We start from the raw sequence: 22,824 nt of genomic DNA on the forward strand, positions 1-22,824 counted from the left end.
GGGAGCCTAATGCACAAGGATGCTAAGTAATTTGCTTAGAAACATCCCTCAATCCCTGCCAGACTCAGCTGGGTCCTTATCTGGCTCTGAGCCCGTTAATTCAGGCTTTGTTGAAAAACAATGTTCAACCTCGAGATTTCTGCAAAGGTAAGACTGATTGAAAAATCGGAAAAAAAAATTAAGCTTCTCTTTATGGGAAATTGGACTCTTCAAGACTATCTGCATTACGTCATTTTAGACTTCCATGGTTCAGTGTTGTGACACTGTGGCTCTCAGGCTACACTGAAGAATTTTATAAGAAATTAAACAGTTATGTTTACAGTAGGAATGTTGTTGACCACTTTTTTTTTAAGGTTATTTTTTTCTGAGAGAGAGAGAGAGAGAGAAAGAGAGAGCAAGCGGAGGAGGGGTGGAGAAAGAGAGGGAGAGAGGGAAGGAATCCCAAGCAGGTTCCGCACTGCCAGTGCAGAGCCCAATGCGAGGCTCAAACCCACAAATCACGAGATCATGACCTGAGCCAAAGTTAAAACGCTTAACCAACTGAGGCACCCAGGTGCCCTAGCACTTTTTTTTTTTTTCTAATGAGAACTTATGCAGGAAATGTCTCTTAGATTCCATTCCAGTACAGTTGTGCTCCCCTAGCTTTTTTTGGTGAAACACATAAGTTGGGGTTTAAATCTCAAGTTCCTAAAGCATCTGAGCAGATAACTTAAATAAGAGACATGGCCCAAGTATTAAGATGGAGAGTGAGGAGATTCCCTATTTAAAGGGATCACGCCTTACCAAGGCTCATTACATAATTTGCAGAGCACAGTTGCAAGATGAAACTGTGGACCCATTGTTCAAAAAGCAGGAAAAATTAAATACAAAATAAACTATAAAACTTTTTGTTTTCTTCTGCGGTTTCTCTCTCAATCTACAGTGTGGGGTTTCTGTTTGCTTTTTAATGTTATGCCCTCTCAGGCATAAGACAGAGAAAATCAAATAATATTTGTTAATAATAGCTACCATTTATGAAGTGCTTACTATGTGCCAGGGACTGTGTTAAGCACTTTAAATACATTATCTTATTAAACCCTCACTAATCATGGATAACATTCTATAGTGCTAACTATATGCTAGACACTATTCTAAGTGCCTTATACAGCTCATTTAATCCTCACTGCAACTCAACGGGATAGACATTATTATGATTACCTCCATTTTACAAATGAAGAAACCAAGGCACAGAGCAGTTAAGTAACTGCTCAAAGTCACAGTGCTAATTAGTGGCAAGCGCAGAGAGTTGGCTTAAGAGTCCATGCTCTAAACTGCTACCCTGTTCTGTCATATTTACTGTTCCCCTCATCAAGAATGAGAAAACTGAGGGGCGCCTGGGTGGCTCAGTTGGTTGAGCGTCCGACTTCGGCTCAGGTCATGATCTCATGGTCTGTGAGTTCGAGCCCTGCATTGGACTCTGTGCTGACAGCTCAGAGCCTGGACCCTGCTTCAGATTCTGTGTCTCCCCCTCTCTCTGCCCCTCCCCCGCTCATGCTCTGTCTCTCTGTCAAAAATAAACGAACATTAAAAAAAAAAAGAATGAGAAAACTGAGGTTTTGCAACTTGCTAAAGGGCACTTAGTAAACAGCAGAGCAAAAAAAATAAAATAAAATAAACAATTTGGATAATAAGATTTTGCCCTTGTTTGCAGCTCAGGCCAGACGTGAGACATCACCAGAGTCACTTACCAGATCCTACAAAAGGTACAGTATTAGTAAAAGCTGCTTGAGATCACAATAGAAAGAAGAGCGGAGATAAAACACAGAGACACGAGAACACTCCTGGACGCCTCTTGGTCTCCCTGCACCTACCTTGCCAGGGAACTGCTGTATGACCTGGGGAATGTAGCTTATTTCCAATGGCTTCTTCTGGAGGGACACCACCACAAAAAGTTCAAAGAGCTGCTGCTCCTGTAATTCAATAAGATCCCTCTCTAAGGTCTGGTAGTGAGGATTCCTCTTGGAAGACTGCTGGAGCTGGGCTAAGCGCTTGTGGCGGTCTGCAATGAAATCAGGGAGCACTGTTTTTCCTTTGTAGCCCCATCTTCCCTCCAGCACCCAGAGGTCATGACCCATAAGGACTAATCTTCACCCAGTCATTGCTGACGGAGTGCTGACTAACCGACGTCTGCCACACAGCCCTGCGAGGGCTATGACATACTTGGGGAACAAGTACAGAGTCTCACAAGTGCCCAGGAGCCCGCGGTGTCCCAACCGATACTCTAGGTGCGTCCCAACACATATTCTGTGCTCTCCCATCTTCCGCGGCGTAACACCAGGATACGTGGAAAACGTCAGGTAAAAGCACTGGCCTGACAACAGATGCCACTGGCTGGTGATGAAATTATGAAACGGGGTTCATGAGTAAACGACTGAGAAAGAATTCTTGAGACGTTTTTGGTGCAAAAATGAGGTTTTATTATAGCATGGGCACAGGACCCGTGGGCAGAAAGAGCTGCACTGGGGTTGTGAGGAGAGACTGATTATATACTTTTGAGTGTGTGGAGGGAGGGGGGATAGAGATGAACTTAGTTTCTTTTTTTTTTTTATTATTTTTTTTTAATGTTTGTTTATTTTTGAGACAGAGAGAGACAGAGCATGAACGGGGGAGGGGCAGAGAGAGAGGGAGACACAGAATCGGAAGCAGGCTCCAGGCTCTGAGCCATCAGCCCAGAGCCTGATGCGGGGCTCAAACTCACGAACCGTGAGATCGTGACCTGAGCTGAAGTCGGACGCTCAACCGACTGAGCCACCCAGGCGCCCCAGATGAACTTAGTTTCTAAGGAATTTCCGGATGCTAAAGGCAGGGTCTTCCAGGACCCTGAAGATGTAACTATTCTCAAGATAAGGTTGCTTTTAGGTTTTTTTTTTAAGTTTTTTAAAAGTTTATTTATTAATTTTGAGGGAAGGGGAGCAGAGAGAGAGGGAGAGAGAGAATCCCAAGCAGGCTCCACACTGCCAGCCCAAAGCCCCATGTGCGGCTCGAACTCACAAACTGTGAGATCATGACCTCAGCCAAAATCAAGAGTCAGACGCTTAACCAACTGAACCACCCAGGTGCCTCTACTTTTAGTTTTTAATAAAACATAAACATTAAGGCAGGAAGGCAGCCATGAATTCCTTGAGGAAGGCCACGCTCTGCATGTTTCAGGTGTCTATCAGTGGGCTGCAGGCTGTAAGGAAATTTACTTTAAGCTGCACTTCTCTTGCCTTTGTTTCCCTCATCATTGGGACCATGAAATCACGTGTGTGTGTGTGTGTGTGTGTGTGTGTGTGTGTGTGTGTGTGTGTGTACACGCTGGGGGGAAGATCTGATAAAAGAACAGAGTCCTACAGAGGCTAAGTACACAGAAGGATGAGTTTGATAAAATTAAAATAAATATCCTCACATTAAAGAAACTGCCTTTTACCCTTCTCTCCTTGGCATATATTACTGACAACGGACACATGCTTACATCAATATATGGTGTTAAATCCAAGAGGGGAAAAATGAACCAAAAGAAGACACCTATTAATAGACTATTTCTCAAAAGAATGAAATTATGGAAGCATACTACTTAAATATGAGAAATTCCACTCAAAACTGGGTAGCATTTATCCTTTATTCTCATTTATCTCCAAACTGTGGACAATTTGGGGTAGTCTCCTGTAGAGGAAATGCAGAACTTGCAGAAGAAATAGTCTAAGTGGCCCAGAGAGTTGATGATGTGTTATTCTGAGCCACGATCGAAAGACGCAGCCTCTGACTAATTGTTTGCTTCTCTTTTGAGATGTGACACACTCTGCCCCCAAAGAAGTTACACCACGGATCAAATATTAAGAACACTTCAAAATTCATCTCGAAATGGCTCCCCCGAACTATCCAGTACATTTAGTGCTCTAGGCAAAGCTCAGTTCAAATCAAGAAAATTTTACGTCCTGTTTCTCAGCAGCAACGGCATTAGCTCTGTCATCCTTACACATCCAGGCTGAACTTGATGATGACTTAAGTTTCACCTTAGTAAGGCTCCAGAATCAAACACCCGAAGCAATCAGGCCAACGGAGAGAGCACATGACTATTAATCATAAGACCCGAGTATCAGACTCGGAACTGCCCTACACTCAGCTTTGACAATTCATGTCTCTGTCTCCATGCCTCGATATGTCAGTCAGTGAAACAGGAACTATATAATTTGCTATAAAAATCCATTACGTGAAGGATACAGAGACCATGATATGTTTGAACACATACAGTCAAAAAATGTATGGCAGATTCTATGTGCTAGTAGAAAGCAAAGGGCACAATAATTTGAAATATAAGTAAATGTCTGTAAATGAGAGATAGATCGATATTTCCTATCTCAGTATCAGAGATGTCAAAGTTAAATAAGTACACTTGAGTGATTATGAAAAATTAGATATTTAATGGTATGTATTTGTCTCAGAGGATGATTCACATACTCTGTTTTGGCTGCTGGGAAACTCCTGCACCTATGTCTGAACATGCAGTTTCGCTGCTCCCCTAAGAACACTCCATCTTAAGAGCCGTACTGTTTGCCTCATTCCACCACGGGAGGTTTTTAACACTGTCGAACATCTAACAGTGTACTGCTTAGTCCCCCAAATTTCAGCAGGTCTTATCATAAAAATATCACCCACTAAATAAAGCTGAATGTGGGAAAAACATGCTCAATCCCAAAGGCAGGTGCTACTCCACCCATGACCATGATCATCACGAGAAAGGGAGCAGCCCCACTGACTCACTCACTCTTTGGCAGATACTCCGCATCACTTTCGTTCCCACTGGTTTCACCTGAAAAGAGAGAAAGAGTTTCTATTTGTCTTGTTTGACAGTAGGGAGTCCATGGGGATGAGAACAGTGTAAAAGTCTCCATGGGCCGGGAGCCCTGGAGTCAGGGGTAATAAGGATGCTGAGCCGTTCCCCAGACCACCTGGTTACAACAGGGGAGGGCAGTCACAAAAGAAAACAGCCGCTCACGACCAGAGGGGCAACTAATCTACTCTAGCTCCTTCCCACACCCCACCTCCCTCCTCAGCTCCAAGCTCATCCCTGATTCTAAGAAGTCTGGTTCAGAATAGATTCTATTGCTACATTCATGTCCTTGTCCTTATATTCCCAAACAAGATATCAAAGGTAGACACCAACCTGGCTAAATAAAAACCTCAACACAGAACTAACCATGAATTCAGAGTAAAAGGAACATGTGGGGCTCAGAGGGATAACCACACAAATTTACGGAGAAACATCTGAGCTACTTTATGGTGCTTCTAAGCTACTTCTAGGCCAAATTCAGCATTCCTTTACTCCGAATTCTTACAGTGCTCAGTCTGCTTTGAACTGCTCTTATTTTCCCCAGATTTTAAGTACCTTGGTTATAAGAAGCTATGCTTTTACAAGGGGGTATTTTGCACCACAGTGCTAGACACATGGCCAATTTACACACATACACATACACACACACTTATACACAGAGCTTTCTGAACAAGTGAATGAAAAATTTCTAGATTAAGTCTGAAAAGTTAAAGCAAAATTTAAAAGTGCACAGACAGGGAAAAATCTTTCTGTAACCTGCTTTCCTTTCCCTTTTCTTTCTTTCCAGACACTTCCAGAGGTTACTAAGGGGTGTGTGATGCTAAGCACACAAATAGGACTTTCTGTAGCAAGAAAAACAAGGCTAGGAGTCATAAATGAAAAATATATAAGCTTGATGATATAAAAATGGAAATTTCTCCCTAATAAAAATTACTAAATTCAAAACGTGAATGATAAACTGGGAAAATAACTGTGATACACATTGCAGACACAAGGATAAATTTCTTCATATTCAAATAGCTGTTACAAATGAATTAGAAAAATTATAGCACAACAGAAAAAGGAATAAAGGGTAGGAATAGACAATCTATACAAAAAGATTTATAACTTTCTATAAGCATGACAACTGTCCAAATTTAAAATTAAAGAAATGTAAATTAAAATAATAAGTAAGCTACAATATTCAACCGTGCCATGGGAAAAAATAAAAAGCTTTAATAAAACACAGTATTAGTAAAGATTATACGAAAAAGTCATTTTCAAATGCTTTCCGTAGAAATATAAGCAGTTATTATAATCTGTGGGGCAATTTGGCAGAAGTCATAAAAATTTTACATGTACATATTTTTTGGTTAAGTCCAATGCTAGGTACTGATTCTATAGCTGTATTCTTACCAATATACAAAGTTATATACAAAAAGATATATAATGCAGCATTGTTTGCAGAGCAAAAAAATATATACACACATAGAACTTCAATATCCATAGGTTAAATAAAGTGTGAAACAACCAAAATGTCTACTATGTGTTGATACTAAAAGAGCTCTGAAATATATTAATTAATTTTTTTTTTTTATTTAAAGCAAGATATACAAAGTCTGAATGGTATAAAAAACTATTTGGGTAGGGGCGCCTGGGTGGCTCAGTCAGTTGAGTGTCCGACTTTGGCTCAGATCATGACCTCGCAGTTTGTGGGTTTGAGCCCCGCACTGGGCTCTGTGCTGACAGCTTGGATCCAGGAGCCTGCTTCGGATTCTGTGACTCCCTCCCCCACGAGCACTCTCTCTTTCTCTCAAAATTAAATAAACATTTAAAAAATAAACAACACAATTGAATTATTCACTCCTCTTTAAAAAAAACTATTTGGGTAGAAAAACTATTTGCATGTGCATAAAATTTTCTGGGAGTAGTAGGAGGTTTGGGAAACCTTGGGTTTTCATTTTTTTCTCATTCTACATTATTTCAATATTTGCTGTGCTCATTTAAATTTTATGATAAGGAATAAGAGAATGCTAAAAAATGTTGCTTCCTCATAAGACATGTAACAGAAAAAGTACCTATTTAAATACTGTGTACTGTATAGGTTTGGGGGGTTTGAATTTTTTTTTTAAGTAGGCTCCATACCCAAACATGGGGCTTGAACTCGCCACCCTGAGATCAAGAGTTGCATGCTCTACTGATTGAGCCTACCAGGCACCCCCTTTTTCTTTTACTAAAAAAAAAACTTTTTTAGGGGCACCTGGGTGGCTCAGTTGGTTGAGTGTCCGACTTTCGATCTTGGCTTGGGTCATGATCAGGCGCTGTCAGTGCAGAACCTGCTTGGAATCCTCTCTCCCTCTATCTCTCTGCCCCTCCCCCACTCACATGCCTGTGCTCTCTCTCTCTCTCTGAAAATAAATAAATAAACTTAAAATATTTTTTTTTTAATTTTTTTTTTCAACGTTTATTTATTTTTGGGACAGAGAGAGACAGAGCATGAACGGGGGAGGGGCAGAGAGAGAGGGAGACACAGAATCGGAAACAGGCTCCAGGCTCCGAGCCATCAGCCCAGAGCCCGACGCGGGGCTCGAACTCACAGACCGTGAGATCGTGACCTGGCTGAAGTCAGACGCTTAACCGACTGCGCCACCCAGGCGCCCCTAAACTTAAAATATTTTTAAAAATTCATTTATTTATAGTAGGCTCCATGCTCAATGTGGGGCTTGAACTCATGGCCAATAGTCCCATGCTCTTGTATACATTTCAGGTGTGCAATATAGCCATTTGACAAGTGCATACATTATGCTGTGCTCACTGCAAGTGTAGCTACCATCTTATAGGCTTTAAACTTCAAATTAACCACCATGATAGAAAGCACACTGGAGCTATGACATATTACTCAGCATGAAGGAACAAACACCGTGAGCTCCTGAGTCCTGTTTGTGTCCTTAGCATCAGGCACTTCTTAGGGGCCTATCAAGTGTCTGGAAAGAAAGAAACGAAAGGGGAAAGGAAGGAAAAGTAATACAACTGGAAGAGACCCTACAAAAGCTCATTTGGGTGGCTTTCCTCAATTCACATCTGTAGGTTTTGATGATCCGTGTTCCAAGAAACTGAATGATGGTTAAGGGGCTTGCTTACAAGCCAAGAGGAAAATCTATTTAGAATCTATAGGGATCAAAAAAGAAATAGGTTGGGGGCGCCTGGGTGGCGCAGTCGGTTAAGCGTCCGACTTCAGCCAGGTCACGATCTCGCGGTCCGTGAGTTCAAGCCCCGCGTCAGGCTCTGGGCTGATGGCTCAGAGCCTGGAGCCTGTTTCAGATTCTGTGTCTCCCTCTCTCTCTGCCCCTCCCCGGTTCATGCTCTGTCTCTCTCTGTCCCAAAAATAAATAAACGTTGAAAAAAAAAAAAAAAAAAAGAAATAGGTTGTCCGTTTTTTACACGTGACTTCAACACACAAAATTGTAATGACAGAACTGAAGAAGGGCAATAAATCATTTTGTAACAACTGATAACTAAAAGTTAAGAAATGTTTAGGTTGGAACAGATTCAGTAAAACCTAGCATGTACTGACAGAGTAGGTAAATACAATTATCTGGTTCTACCAGTCATTGTTGATCTACAGACAAAAGCTTAAGGAGGAAAACAAAATCTGAAAATGTAACTGTGGAGCCAAGAGATCCTCAGGCATGAGACAACTTCCTCAGGCCCACAGGAGGAGTTGGTTACAGAGGCTGGGCAAATGCATATTTTCTTTGAGCCTTGCAAAAGAAAAACACACTTGTGGGGAAGAGTTACAACTTAGGGATTGTTGTAAGTTCGCAATTCATTCTGTGGAGTTTTTTCCAATAACGATACAGAGAAAAAAAGACTTGGCTTTTCAAAACTTATCTTAGAGCCACATTTACTGAAATGTTCCTAATCCATAAGGCATAAGACATACAAATAAAGTAAGAGATCAGTAAGAACCTACTTAGTGCGGCATAAGCATCGAGAATGTAGCTGCCAGTAGACTGCTATTAATTTAGGAAAATGGTAATGTTTCAGAAGAATTTCTCCCGGCCCCAGTGTCTTGAAATCTTACATAATTTGCAATTTACAATTTATTTCCTTATCTAGAAACAGTTGACAATAATGTCTGCCACAAAGGCTATTTAGAAGATTAATGATAATGCGTCTAAAAGGGTCCAGAATAATAGCTGGCACCAGTTTTCATCTTCTGTACCTAGTTCTGAAATATACACATAAAAAGCCTTTGACAATATCCTTGTTGAGGATAAAAAAAAAAAAAAAACACATGGAGAAATCATTAAACTGCTAAAAATCAAGATTCACGAGAAAAATGGCGAGTAACTGTTGGTGACAGAAAAGGGTAGGACTTCATGGTACCATGCTCCTTTCTGCAAACCGACACTTCCTCCCTCCACTGGCTCGGCTTCTTCTTCTGTAAAATAAGGACAGTCCCTGCGTCCTAGTGTTGTCATATGTTACACATGAGATAAAGTATGTAGAAAATCTATTACTTCATTCAGTAAGTGGTTCCTATTAGCAGCAATAACCAAAATGATTTCTTCTGCGGCAGAGAAGATGAGAACATGTTTTGATCACTGCTTTTGAAAATATGGAAACTTGTATCTAAAATGGTGACTAGTTGATTTTAGAGTAAGAAGAAAGAGGCTCAAATTGGAGCAGGGAGGATTTTATTTTCAGATAGTAATTGTTGGAATGCAGAACAGATTTTCAAGGGAAATTAAGAAATTTCTGTCTTTGGACGTTGGCAAAAATAGGAAACATTCTTCTCTGGTTATGACTTGGCTGTTGTTTCTCGCTTGACAAAAACTGCTAAATTCTGCATGTTCTTTGTCAGAAAACCAAGTTAAGAATCTTGCATGAGGCTCAGAAAATTCTAATAATTCACTATGGATGTTCGGAGTTTCTTAATTAAGACAATGTAAGGTTTGGGTCTCTTGGGTGGCTCGGTTGGTTAAGTGTCCAACTGCAGCTCAGGTCATGATCTCACCACTTGTGAGTCCGAGCCCCATGTCAGGCTTGTCCTGACAGCTCAGAGCCTGGAGCCTGCTTTGGATTCTTTATCTCCCTCTCTCTCTGCCCTTTCCCTGCTCACTCTGTCTCTCTCAAAAATAAAAAAACATTGATTTTTTTTTTTTTAAAAAAAGACAATGTAGGTTTTATCTAGGCATCTGAAGGATGAAACTACTACTGAACTTAGTAGATGACTACCAGTTCTGTGCCACATACCTGTGGTCTCTATATACCTAATATTCTCGGTTCTACTGAGAGTCTAACTGAAAGAGTCTATATTGAAAGAGACTATAAATCAGTCGGATTATAAAATAACGCAATCTGCCTATGAAAATTAGTCTCATTGGCAGGGATTTGAGGAAGAATAAGAAATAATCCCTTATCTTAAAGAAGTTATATTTAAGTGGGATAGATATGAAAGTAAACCAAGAATTATAATTTACCTAAATGTTAAGTTATATGACTCTCCCCTCAAATGCTGGTAGCTCTGGACAGCTGCAACAATTCTTACCTTTTGAGGGAGGTACGTCTTTTCCAGTGTATGGGTGTAACTTTACCCTCTTTTTCCCTCTCTTAGACTCAAATACATCAGCAATTTTCAATACGAGCTGAAAAAAGACCAACAAAGCACAAGTTAAAACTAACACCAGATACTTGGGTGGCTCATTTGGTTAAACGTCCCACTTTGGCTCAGGTCTTGATCTTTCAGTTTGTGAGTTCAAGCCCCACATTGGGCTCAGTGCGGAAAGCACGGAGCCTGCCTCAAATCCTCTGCTTCCCTCTCTCTCTGCCCCTCCCATGCTCACGCACTCTCCCTCTCTCTCAAAAATAAATAAACATTAAAAAGGTTTTTTTAAATAATAAAAATTTTATTTTTAAGTAATCTCTATGCCTAACGTGGGGCTTGAGCTTACAACCTCAAGATCAAGAGTCACATGCTCCACTGACGGAGCCAGCCGGGTACCTCCCTTTTATTTTTTTTTTAAAGATTCAACACCAAGTTTTCATATTAATTTACTAATGATTTTCACTCAGAGAAAGATCCTTTTTAAAAGTAAAAACCTTGACATTTTTTCAATTTTGAATCTAAACTGATCTTTAGTAATATGATATGTTCTAATAGAAAATCCATATAACATGGGTAGAGAAGGAGGAAAGGCTATCTTCTTTCCAGAAGGACCCAGCACAGGCTCTTAGAGAGATTCCTTGTCACTCCACATCACAACATGCAAGAGACCTGCCTATTGCGCTCTGTTTTTTTTTTTAAATTCATTCATTTATTTATTTTAATTTTTTAAATGTTTATTTATTATTGAGAGACAGAGAGAGACGGAGCATGAGCACAGGAGGGGCAGAGAGAGGCGGAGACACAGAATCTGAAGCAAGCTCCAGGCTCTGAGCTGTCAGCACAGAGCCCAATGTGGGGCTGGAACTCAGAAACTGTGAGATCATGATCTGAGCCAAAGTTGGACGTTTAACCAACTGAGCCACCCAGGTGTCCCATGCACTCTATTTGTTGACCAAGCCTTTCCTATCACCCAGAGTAAGAAGCAGAATACTCCTTCCACTTGGAAGGTGGGGTAAGGCTCAGTTATTTCTGTTCCCAGGAATTCTTCACAAAAAGATAATCACGCTGACAAAGCTTTTGTTAAAGCAAATACTCTCTTTGCTACTGGGAGCACTAATATTACAATTTATTTTACAAATGTCATAAAAATAGGAGGCTCTCAAATGTGCTTTAGGATGAAAACCAGGTTCCATTTAAAAAACATTACTCAGAATTTTCTCCTTTGCTGCTGGGAGGTGTGTGTCAAAGAGACAGATAGACACCGACAAACACAGACACACATACACAGAGTAGGGTTCAAAAAGGAAAGATGGGGTTCCTGGGTGGCTCAGTCAGTTGAGTGTCTGACTCTTGATTTTGGCTCAGGTCATGATCCCAGGGCCTGGGATTGAGTTGGATTCTTTCTCTCCTTCTGCCCCTCTCCCCAACTTGTGCATGCGTGCTATATCTCTCTCTCTCTAAAATAAAAAACTTTTAAAAAGGAGGAAATATGTGTCAACAATACTCAAGTAAAAAAATATTTCAGGGGCGCCTGGGTGGCTCAGTTGTTTGGGTGTCCAACTTTGGCTCAGGTCATGATCTCACGGTTCGTGAGTTCGAGCCCCGCATCGGGCTCTGTGCTGACAGCTCAGAGCCTGGAGCCTGCTTCGGATTCTGTGTCTCCCTCTCTCTCTGTTCCTCCCCCGCTTGCACTCTGTGTCTCTCTCTCTCTCAAAAATAAATAAAGATTAAAAAAAATTTTTTTTTAATTTTTTTAAAAAAGAGGAAAAAATCAAGCTGATGAACAGCAACTTTTTTAAAAAAATTTTTATGTTTTTATTTATTTTTGAGAGACAGAACATGAGTGGGGGAAGGGCAGAGAGAGAGGAAGACACAGAATCTGAAGCAGGCTCCAGGCTAGCACAGAGCCCAATGCAGGGCTTGAACTCACAAACCGTGAGGTCATGGACCTGAGTCAAAGTCAGACACTTAGCCTAAGACTGAGCCACCCAGGCACCCCAGTGAACAGCCACTTTTGAAAGGAGGAATTGGGAGGCCTGGCTGGCTCAGTCAGAGCATGCGGTTCTTTATCTTGGGGTTGTGAATTTGAGTCCCACATTGGGTGAAGAGATTGCTTAAATAAACAAACTTAAAAAAATAAAAAAGAGGAATTCATTAGTTTTCCATGTTTATTTCTCTTTCTTCTTAAAATTCCAAGCTTTTTCTTAATTATTAATCCTGATTTAATATATTTAATGCCTCAAATTACAACTGTTAGGAACATAAGAGCCAACAAAGTTTGAGAAGAATGTTCTTGTTTTCTCTTTTGTCCTTGTTTCTCCAGCAATCCTGGCAATCCATAGGCGGTGAATCAGTCCAGCACAAGAAAAATAACATGTGAGAAACATGTGCTTCCAATATGCAGATTATTCCCACATTTTGGATGCGTTTGTTCTTTTAAAGATTTTTGTAGCTGCCATTCAAGTGAAAAATTACCAGTGTTCTTAAATATTACCATTGTAAAAAAACAAGAGAATCCAACATAAAAAGGTATTGTTAGGGGCTATAAGGAAAGACATATGAAAGTAAACATGTATTTTGGGGACATAATGAACAGAAATAGTATAATTATTAATGAGCATCTGAAAATTATACTCAAAAGTAGACTCAAATATTATAAAGGAAAGGAACTATCTGTTCTAGAACTATGAGATAAAGTAACAAAATGGAAATCTTGGTTATGAGTTAGGAAGAGTTACCTTGCGGTTGTAGGAAATGTTGTAGAATATTCTTCCTAAGGAATGGTAGAAACCATATTGCTATACACACTTGACGCGACAATATGAGACATTAGGAAATCTATTGTAGCAAACAATCCCACACAGGCTTTCACAGGAGGGAAAGAGAGGAAGGGTGGGGAACAGGCATATGGACTAGATCAGTGATTTTCAAACTATGAAACCAGTTTCCTTTCCAGGGATAGCTCTAGTCATCAAAGGGGAAGTAAATGAAAACTGCTTTCCTGATGGAATGTTGTTGCTGAAGATACCGAGAAGTCAAAATCTGATTTGCAAGTAGAACATGCTAATAGGATTTAATCCAAGGAGGGTCGCAGTAGAAATGCTAACAGCTTGTTCCTGCCTGACTGTCAAGAGTAAGAGTTCATGGTCATATTTTCCCACCTCACTTCTCAAAAAGACCACTGGGGAAAAATTAGAAAAGGAAAGTTGGATAATATCACCCATAATCAGAAAGAGAATAAGCTTTGAGTACTTGGGGGATCCACATTACCTAAAATACTGAGGCACGAAATTAAAAGAACTGCAAATTTCCTTCAATCTCATTAAAATCTACAATCTATTATTCCCAAATATTTTGTTAATGTCATTCCAAGGACAATATCTTAAATGCAGTTCCTTCTGTGTTTGTATTCTCACCCCTGTGAACACATGATCTGTTGTCTCCGGGCATGTGGGAGGCTGCTTTGTCGTGCCAGCATGATATATCAGAGGACTACTGTAGAATGCCCAGCAACTCTTTAAACATCTGATTTTACATATTCTTCACCATACACAGGAGATTAAACAGCTGAGGATTTTTTGGTTTCACTGACAGAGATCTGTTTAGTGCTTTTTTAAAACTGTGTGTCTTTAACTCTTCACATATTAAGGAGGGAGGGGCAGGAAATAGATCAGAAGAATTAAAGTACTGTGGAACAGAATATTTCCCAAGGAACCAATCAGCAGTTACTAAACCAAGAAACAGCTGTGACTTTTGTTTAATGTTAAAATCAGGTGCAAAAATTGTGTGCTAAATGGATACATATTGCTAATTCAGATGGGATTAAGGAAGACTATTTAAATGATCTGCTCTTTTTTTTCATTTCTACATAGTTACCCTGAAAACATTCTGAATTACAGAAGAACCAAGTAACATAAACATTTAAAAATGTCATGCAGTTTCTGAAGTGTCCCTCCTTAAAAAAAATATATCTGTCTTAAAAAACATGTATCTGTCTACAAATAATCCCAGTTTCTTCATTTTGGTTCTAATAGCTAATATTTGGTTCTAATAGTCAACATAATTTAGATTTATTGCCTTTTCCCCCTTGAGAGAGATATCAGTTATTTAATGTAATCGCTAATAATTTCTATTCCCAAGAGTCAAATTTTCTTTCTCTTCCCGCTGAATGGAAATTTTTGCCCCAAATTAAAGGTACATATTTTGTTATTACTGAAAATGTGTAAACTCAGGCACAAAACAGTTCCCTTCAGCAATTATATATATGAGTGAGAATAACCACACTGAAGCCAGCATCGTAGAATGTCCTCTTATAGGAGATTCTAGTGCTTCCTTGACACAGGCAGCTGATTTTAATGAGAGCTAAGGTAAATGAAGTGAACCCTCCATCTAAAATCAATTTTCCAAATCCATAGAGAAACCCTGGCAAAAGCCACTCACGCATTTTTCTTTCATGAGCAAAAACCTAAAATTTAAGGCCGCTTTCCAAATCTTCTCATCCCAATAGATCAGTTCTAACCTAGGATTCGTTCCAGTCTAAAGTTTATTTATTCTCATTTATGGAAATGAAGTAAGGGTCAAAGAATTAAAGTACTGGAGTCCCTACCCTTGGAAGATTTTTCCTTTTCCTGTTTGCAACTTCTCCAGCTCGGAAAAGCTTCCATTCCGTTAAAGTGACAGGCAAAGTGGTATCCTTTGTGAGCTTTGACCGTAAAAAAGCTTGGGAGGTCTTCAGTTCCATAGTCTTCCGGTGCAGGAACTGAGGTTTGGGAGGAAGCTAAAACAGGAGAAGATGTACCAGTAAGGGTAAGATCATCTAGGTAATGCCTATGTTCTCAAGGCCAAGTTATTTCAGAAAAAGATTTATCTTGTCTTTAAAGTCATCTCAGTTGAGGATACCATAGTTCCTTTTTTGACCATTTGTAAAGACATTCCTCAGGCTTCTAATCCCAAGTTCTACTACAAGGTAATCAAATTTCCAGAAAACAACCGCTCAGAGTCCTCATTAACTCAGACAGCCTTTGCCTGCAGGGGTGACAAATGCCTTCAGGGATGAGACAGGTAATTTAGGCCACAGACTGTCGTGAGACTAAGGGGGAGCTGTGGTTAACTACAGTGGAACGAAAAGCTCATGGCGTGTTTAAAGGTGTTCATTTTCTAATTTTTCTGAACTGCTAGTAAATGAACAAAAACACTCCCCCCAAACCAAAGCACACAAAAAGCTGTGTGCTGCCCAAACCCCCCCCCCCAAAGAACAAAAAACCCACCACTACCAACAAAACCCATATTTCAGAACCTCTTCATCTTGGCCCTAGTTAAACCATTTTAATCTTTTTGTGGAGATCATAAACAAGATTCTTATGTTTTCTTATATTAATTATATTTAACGTTTTCTTACACTAATTCTTTGGTCATACCTTTGGTGCTCTGAAAGCACTTTTAGGGGGCGGTAGTTTCCAGGCCGAAGGGGATCTCCACATGGGCAAAGGCTGTATTGGAATATCTTCATATGGATTTTCTTTGGAGGGATCTTAAAAAATAATGGGAAAAAAAGTTTAGAGAAACATAGTTAAATGGAAACAAAGTGACTACAGCTAGGAAAAGAAATAAAGAACTGACTGAATATGTTCAGCTTCGTATTCTATATTGCTATAGGGATGTAGGTCTCAAAATCAATGGCACTTTAAGTTTATAGACCACTCAGGCATCTAACCGAGCTAAAAGCATTCTCAAAATACTATACCTAAACATCTACTTCTGAACTGAGCAGTCCACTAAACTAACTGTAAAAACCATTCAAGAACAAAAGAATTTATATGACTAAAGTTACCGTATTAAAAAGAAATATCTAGGGGCACCTGGGTAGCTTGGTTGGTTGAGTGTCTGACTCTTGATTTCAGCTCAGGTCATGATCCCAGGATCGTGAGGTCAAGCCCTGTGCCAGGCTTTGCACTGGGCGTGAGGACTGCTTAAGATTCTTTCTCTCTCTCCCTCTCCCCCCCGCCCCAGCCCTCTCCCCAGCAAGATGTGCATGGTTATAAAACAAAATACCATCCTATAGTTAAGAGTTCCACCACCAAATACATACTCATTAAATTTAATTGCAAAGTTTGTGGACACATACATATGATATCCTCATAGATATTGTCCTCAGACTGTGTATAATAAAGTGCTGAGCCAGAATTTCTTCCAAGTTCTTCATGAATCTTCTGTGAGTTCCGATTTCGAAAGTGCTGAATATCCTCAAATTCAAAGGATTTCCTTAAGAAAGGAGATATGTTTTAAAGTTATATGTTTTAAAACTCTAGTATTCTTTAAATTGGTATGATAGTGAGACATCTATAAGTAAAGGACTTGCATGCAAAATTACAAAGGTGCTTTATCAGATACTTGAGAATAATAAACTAGGCTGGTACCCTATAGGCATGCACCATGAGAAAATTGGAGGCTTTTGGCTAATTACATTCGTGTTCTTTATCGTGTACCTTTATTAAGTTAACCCACTAGTGAAAAGTGAAGCCAAAGCCAGCATGCCCCAAATGAAGCAGAAGAATGTACTTACATCCCTACACATTCTTAAAAATATAATACTCAAGTCTTTCTGATGCTCTTGGGTCCATACACTGTCTTACATATTACCTATACTTCTATTTCCTTTTGTAGGTACTTTCCCCTCGGGTCAATCAACATCTGTAGAATCAACCTAGGCCTCTAACCCATGCAGGGAAGTAGTTCCGTAAGGACAATGCTTAGAAATCATCACCTAGCAAATAAAAACATACCTTTTAGATCTCCCTCTGATTTGTCTGCCATATTTCTTTGGTTCGGGTTCCTGAGAAGAGGCCAAAGAAGACTCTGCACAAGAATTATTTTCACAGTATTTTCTGTCACAGTTTCTTTCTTTACATGGCACAACACCAGACTCAGATAAATATCTGAACGTCCTACGAGGCTTGGGCAAAGGATTTATAGAAGGTCCACATTCCTGTCCCTCGGGTTCAGAGTAAATATTTTCTAAGCTCTTGGTTATTCCATATGAACTATCCGGAACTTGGAAATTCAGTTCTTTTTCTGAAGAGTCACAATGTTCTAAAGCCAAATTGAAGACTTTATCTGGGGGAAGTGCCTCTATTTTCTTCCACAGTATCTGTGAGGTATAGAAATTTCCTGGAGGTAAGGAAGTCTCTGCATCCAAAACGTCTTTCCAGCTTTCAATCTGTTTGACCTGAGAACATACCCAACTGGATTCTGATTCATTTCTAAATGGGTGTGTACGATCATCTTCATGTTTCTCACTTTCACCGTCAGTTTGGTCCTGGCTTTTGGCATCTGCATTGATATCTAGACCGACATTTTGAGAGTTGGCTGCATCCAACTTTTTGCTCTTTCCCTCAGCAACAGGATTTTTCTCAAGAATCTCTTGATGACAGTTATTATACCTCACTCCAAAGTCCTTTGGATGCCACCTTTCTGGGTTAGATATACCATTCGTTCTTCCTTCCCACTGAGAAATTTTTTGTTTGATATTTTTGCAGTGGCTTCTTGACAGGGTCTGAAGAGCAGAACGAGAAAAACCGGCATCCATGTTCCCAGTTGGGTGCATGACAAAGTGTGAATTCTACTGAGGTTCCATCATAAGTAACCGTGAAATACTGTATTCTTTATTCTGTCAGTTAGAATCCAAGCAATTCTAGTATTTTCCTTTCATGTTTAACTTGGAAGTCTCTTTTTAAAAAGAAGGATTTTGATCACTGGTCCTTGTTGAAAATGGTTACAACTTTATCTTGAATGTTCCTATTAAAATGAGACAAGAATATGTTAACACAGTTTTAGAATTTCCTAATTTAAAGACTACTAAAACACTGCCTCTATCTATCCCTAAATAATTCGTTTACATTGCACATGCAAAAATGTGCCTGTCATCCATTAAGTAATTCAACTCCATAAAGGCATTCCTAAGATGGTGATATAATACAGAGAAAATATTAACTTGTGATATTTCTCAAATTATCAGCTTTAATGTTCTGCCTTATTTAATTTCCTAAAGTTAGGTAGACTGAGGTTTTATAAGAGATTACATGTAGTAGTATACAATGTTAAAATCCATTCTTTTTTTTTTCATTTTTTTGACATTTTATTTATTTTTGAGAGGTGGAGAGAGACAGAGCACAAGCAGGGGAGGGGCAGAGAGAGAGGGAGACACAGAATCCGAAGCAGGCTCCAGGTTCTGAGCTGTCAGCACAGAACCCGACGTGGGGTTTGAACTCGTGAACCGCGAGATCATGACCTGAGCTGAAGTCTGATGCTCAACCAACTGAGCCACCCAGGCGCCCCTAAAATCAATTCTTTATGGGACCTTCTCTTAAGGAAACAAAGACCAGCAGAGTATTAAAAAAAGTGCACACACACTGAAATACATCTCGAATAACTAAAAGGTTTATGTATGCATCCAGAGGAAGAGCCAGTTAGTCTGGAAGCACGTGAATACCTGATTTCTTCCCCTTGTCCTATGTTGGGGACAACACTAGCCCTCGTTTCACATCCTCTTATGTCGGCTTTACTGTGAGCAGCACAGGACTCTGTCTGCACAGTGCTAAAGACCATCCAATGTGCCATTAACTATTAGCTGCTTTAAAATATAATAACCTATTTTGTCACTGACTGAACTTTCCACATCTCTGCCACCACACCCTTGGCCCAAATTGGCAAAAATACTTACAGCCACTGACACACTCCTTCCTTTCACATACAGGCTTCACTCATTTAGGCTCATAAATGTTTCCTCAAATGTAAAATGTGGCAAAGAACTTTTCTTATCAAGTGAGCAAAGACCTGATCTCAAGTCAGACTATACTGGTTATAAATAGTAGCTGATTCAAAACTTCCTGAGGCAGGGGTCATCCTTCCTTGAGCTTTGTCTGTGGGGCCTTGATTAACAGGCAGGAAAATATCTTGGCCCAGTTCTGTCAGTGCAGCTGACAGTTCACACACACAATTTCTTCCAGGCAGGGCAGCTACTCATCAGGACTTCTATCAACTTCCATTTAAACCATTCCTACAAGTTTCTAGGAAAACCAGCTTTGCCAGCAAATAACCTTTGATGAGGATCCAATGCAGGAAAATTCTACATAACCTTAAGAAATTGAACTAATGTGAGTGGGAAGAAAAAAACTCCCAAACCCCGAAATACCAAAGCTGTTGCTGCAGAACTCTCTCTCTCTCTCTCTCTTTTTTTTTTTTTTTTTGCTGCTGCCACCACAGCTCCCAGCCCCTGCTGTGTGTGACCCGCCCGCACCATCTGGCACCCAGGCCCAGAACTCTCAGTAAAAGACTAACGCATACAATTTGAAGGTCCAGTCAGCTATTGCTCATTGCTAAAACTGAAAATCCTTTTGTTGTTTCTGATGTTTACAGAGGATTCCTAAGGGTTTTAGGGTGTCCTTGAGTCTTGGGTTTTCTTCACTATAGACAAGATGGGAGTACAGTTGATCCTTGATGGAGGTCGGGATGAGCTTCCGCAGAGTTGAAAATCTGCGTCTAACTTTTGACTCCCCCCTAAAAGCAGCCTCCAGTTGGCAGGAAGCCTTAATGATAACATAAACAGCTGATTAATACATATTTTGTATGTTCTATGTATTGTATACTGTATTCTTACCATAAACAGAGAGAGAAGAAAATTCTAAGAAAATTTAAGGAAGAAAAATATACTTACAGTACTGTACTGTATTTATAGAAAAATATCCACCTATAAGTGAATTATAACACACACAATTCAAACCTGTGTCGTTCAAGGGTCAACAGTATTTTTCTCTCTCCTAGGAGCCCAGTAGAGGTTGTCAGCAGTCCTTGTTGATGTTTTCTTTACTTTTCCTTTGTTAATACATGAAGGTATGTAACGCAGGAATGTATGTAATGTATGAATGGGTCAAACTGGGAAGAAAGATGAAATCTGCTAAAGCTAACAAACAAAAATTTTTTTAGGGCTAAAGAAACTTTTAACTTGAAAATTGCTAGCAACAAATGCTGACTTTATGAGATTCACACACAAATATGAATGATGTGCACTGATAGTGTTTCAGTGGCAATGGAGTAGCGGAGCAACATGGGACACTCCTAACATATGCAGGAATTATAAATATTTTTAAATGTTTATTATTTATTTTTGAGAGACAGACAGACAGACACAGCATGAGCAGGGGAGGGGCAGAGAGAGAGGGAGACACAGAATCCGAGGCAGGCTCCAGGCTCTGAGCTGTCAGCACAGAGCCCAACGTGGGGCTTGAACCCACAAACCCTGAGATCACGACCTGAGCTGAAGTCAGATGCTTAACCAACTGAGCCACCCAGGCGCCCCAGGAGGAATTATAAAGAGAAATGCTACTTGCTCCTAAATGTATGTATTAATACACTGTAGCTTTCAAAAAGTGGACAAATATTTCAAAAACAAAAACGTTTTAATGCATTCTAGATGGCCGCCTATATAGATAGTATAGAGAATCTGTCTTTATATCTGATTTCATAGTTCCAAGTTTTGACAGATCAAACTCTTTATAATGTGGCTTCCCTGTTCTTATATATAAGCTATATACACGTTCTGTTTTTGTCCCATCCAAAAAATAAGAATCGCTCACTAAGCCAAGAATTGCCTCAGCTGTTTTCCTATAGGCATCTCATGTCTGACTTTAACCTAATTAAATTCGGAGCCACCTTGCACCTCAGCACCTCCTTCATGTGGCTCCGTGTGATCCTTTATACCCCACACCCACCTCCCCAGTTTCTTGTGTTGACTTCCACTATCATGGACACTCTAAGCCCTAAATGGGGGCCCAGTTTTCAAGTCCTAGATCTCTCCACAGTTTCATCTTCAGAAAACTCCCTAAAGCCAACTCACACATTTGTCCCTAGAGATTTCTTTCTCAAGTTTGCTTGAAGAGATCTAACAAAAACACAGACTGAGAGAATATGACCGCTTCAACAATTCTTCAAAAAATTTTTTTCTCTTCATAGCATGAAATGAGTCAGATGAGTCAGCCTTCTCTATCCATTAAAGATTACTGAAGTCGGGGAGGAGTCACAAAAAGAGGGGGTAGAGCGCTCAATAACCACAATGGGCATCTCAACTGAAGAAACAGTTCCTCGAGCGAGCAGAAGTACAAATATGAAAAATCAGGCACGATTTAAAAGTTCAAAATAAAACAGCATGCTTGAAATAAAGGATACGAATCAAACTCTTTTTTCTGTTTTTTGTTCCCAAAGAGGTGATCCTTAATAATGCCTCCTTGTTTTTATTTTTTTTCTTTTCTGAATATTTACTTCACCCAAGAAACCCATCAACTGTAGTTTATCATTTTAAAATGTAATGTATACTATAACTTATCATATATAAGATTCTGATTCCAGCATATTAAAAGAAACCCATTTGAATCCATTCGGGTAAGTGAAATACTCTTTGGGAAAGAGAATACTGACGCTCTATTTTACTAACTCAAGTCTTATATGGGAGAGTGTCTTGCTCCAAATCCTGTAAAATATTTTATTTGATCAAATATAAGTATCTGACAAAATAGGAAGAATATGGAACATTCTAACAGTTGGTTTAAAAGTTGATGAAAGGATATGCCTTTACTTATTTATTTTAATGTTTATTTATTTTAGGGGAGAGAGAGTGTGAGTGTGGATGCACACAAGTGGGAAAGAGGCAAAGGGAGAGGGAGAGAGAGAATCCTAAGCAGGCTCCTTGCGCCATGGGGCTCAATCTCATGACAGTAAGATCATGCCCTGAGCAGAAATCAAGAGTCAGACATTTAATCAACTGAGCCACCCAGGTGTCCCATAAACTGATGAAAGGGTATGCTTTTAAATGATTAATATTTTTTTTATGTGAATTTTACCTCAATTAGAAAGAAAACTGATGAAAGGGACCAGGAAGACTCTTACTTCTGGCCACGATGGAGTAACTGAACTAGACTCACCTTCCCAACATAAAGGATTATAAAATAAGACTTATATATTAAATAAATGCTTTCACATATTGGATAACAGACAACACAGGGCTGTGGTGTTTGAAAGAAGAAAAACAAATGAAGCAGGCACTATGTTGGCCCAGTTTTCACCCTGGAGGTTCTTTCCAGAAAACAGCACAGAATATGAAAGCCTTGCTGAGTTACAGATAAAGAGATCAGAGTTTGAAGGGGCTAGAGAAGACAGAATTTTCAGGGCAGAGTATCAGAAAGGAGGAAGCAACACAGAAAAAGCTCCAGAAATCTACATAGGATCCTCTTGAGTCTTGGTTTGAAAAGTAAGTTGCCAATGCACAGGGTTGAACACTACACAAGGCTGGAAATAAATTACTGGCAAAGGAACAACTACAGGGGACCTGCAA

At 39.7% G+C, this 22,824-nt stretch overlaps 1 protein-coding gene across 2 annotated transcripts in view; it reads right to left on the reverse strand.

The window, feature by feature from the left end:
- DENND2C (DENN domain containing 2C) overlaps positions 1–22,824 on the reverse strand; it is a 90,548-nt gene that overhangs the window by 23,115 nt on the left and 44,609 nt on the right. For both annotated transcript variants that reach the window (XM_086717900.1, XM_086717899.1), the window contains exons 2-8: positions 17,225–18,236; positions 16,567–16,703; positions 15,860–15,972; positions 15,049–15,219; positions 10,386–10,482; positions 4,787–4,831; positions 1,851–2,038 (exon numbers count right to left, since the gene is read on the reverse strand). In XM_086717900.1, coding sequence (XP_086574026.1) covers positions 1,851–2,038; positions 4,787–4,831; positions 10,386–10,482; positions 15,049–15,219; positions 15,860–15,972; positions 16,567–16,703; positions 17,225–18,045 — 1,572 coding nt within the window. In that variant the 5' untranslated portion in view covers positions 18,046–18,236. The remainder of the gene's footprint in view (positions 1–1,850; positions 2,039–4,786; positions 4,832–10,385; positions 10,483–15,048; positions 15,220–15,859; positions 15,973–16,566; positions 16,704–17,224; positions 18,237–22,824) is intronic.

This window comes from Puma concolor, chromosome C1 (genome assembly GCF_028749965.1).
Source record: "Puma concolor isolate L17-30 chromosome C1, mPumCon1.1.hap2, whole genome shotgun sequence".
Lineage (NCBI taxonomy): Eukaryota > Metazoa > Chordata > Mammalia > Carnivora > Felidae > Puma > Puma concolor.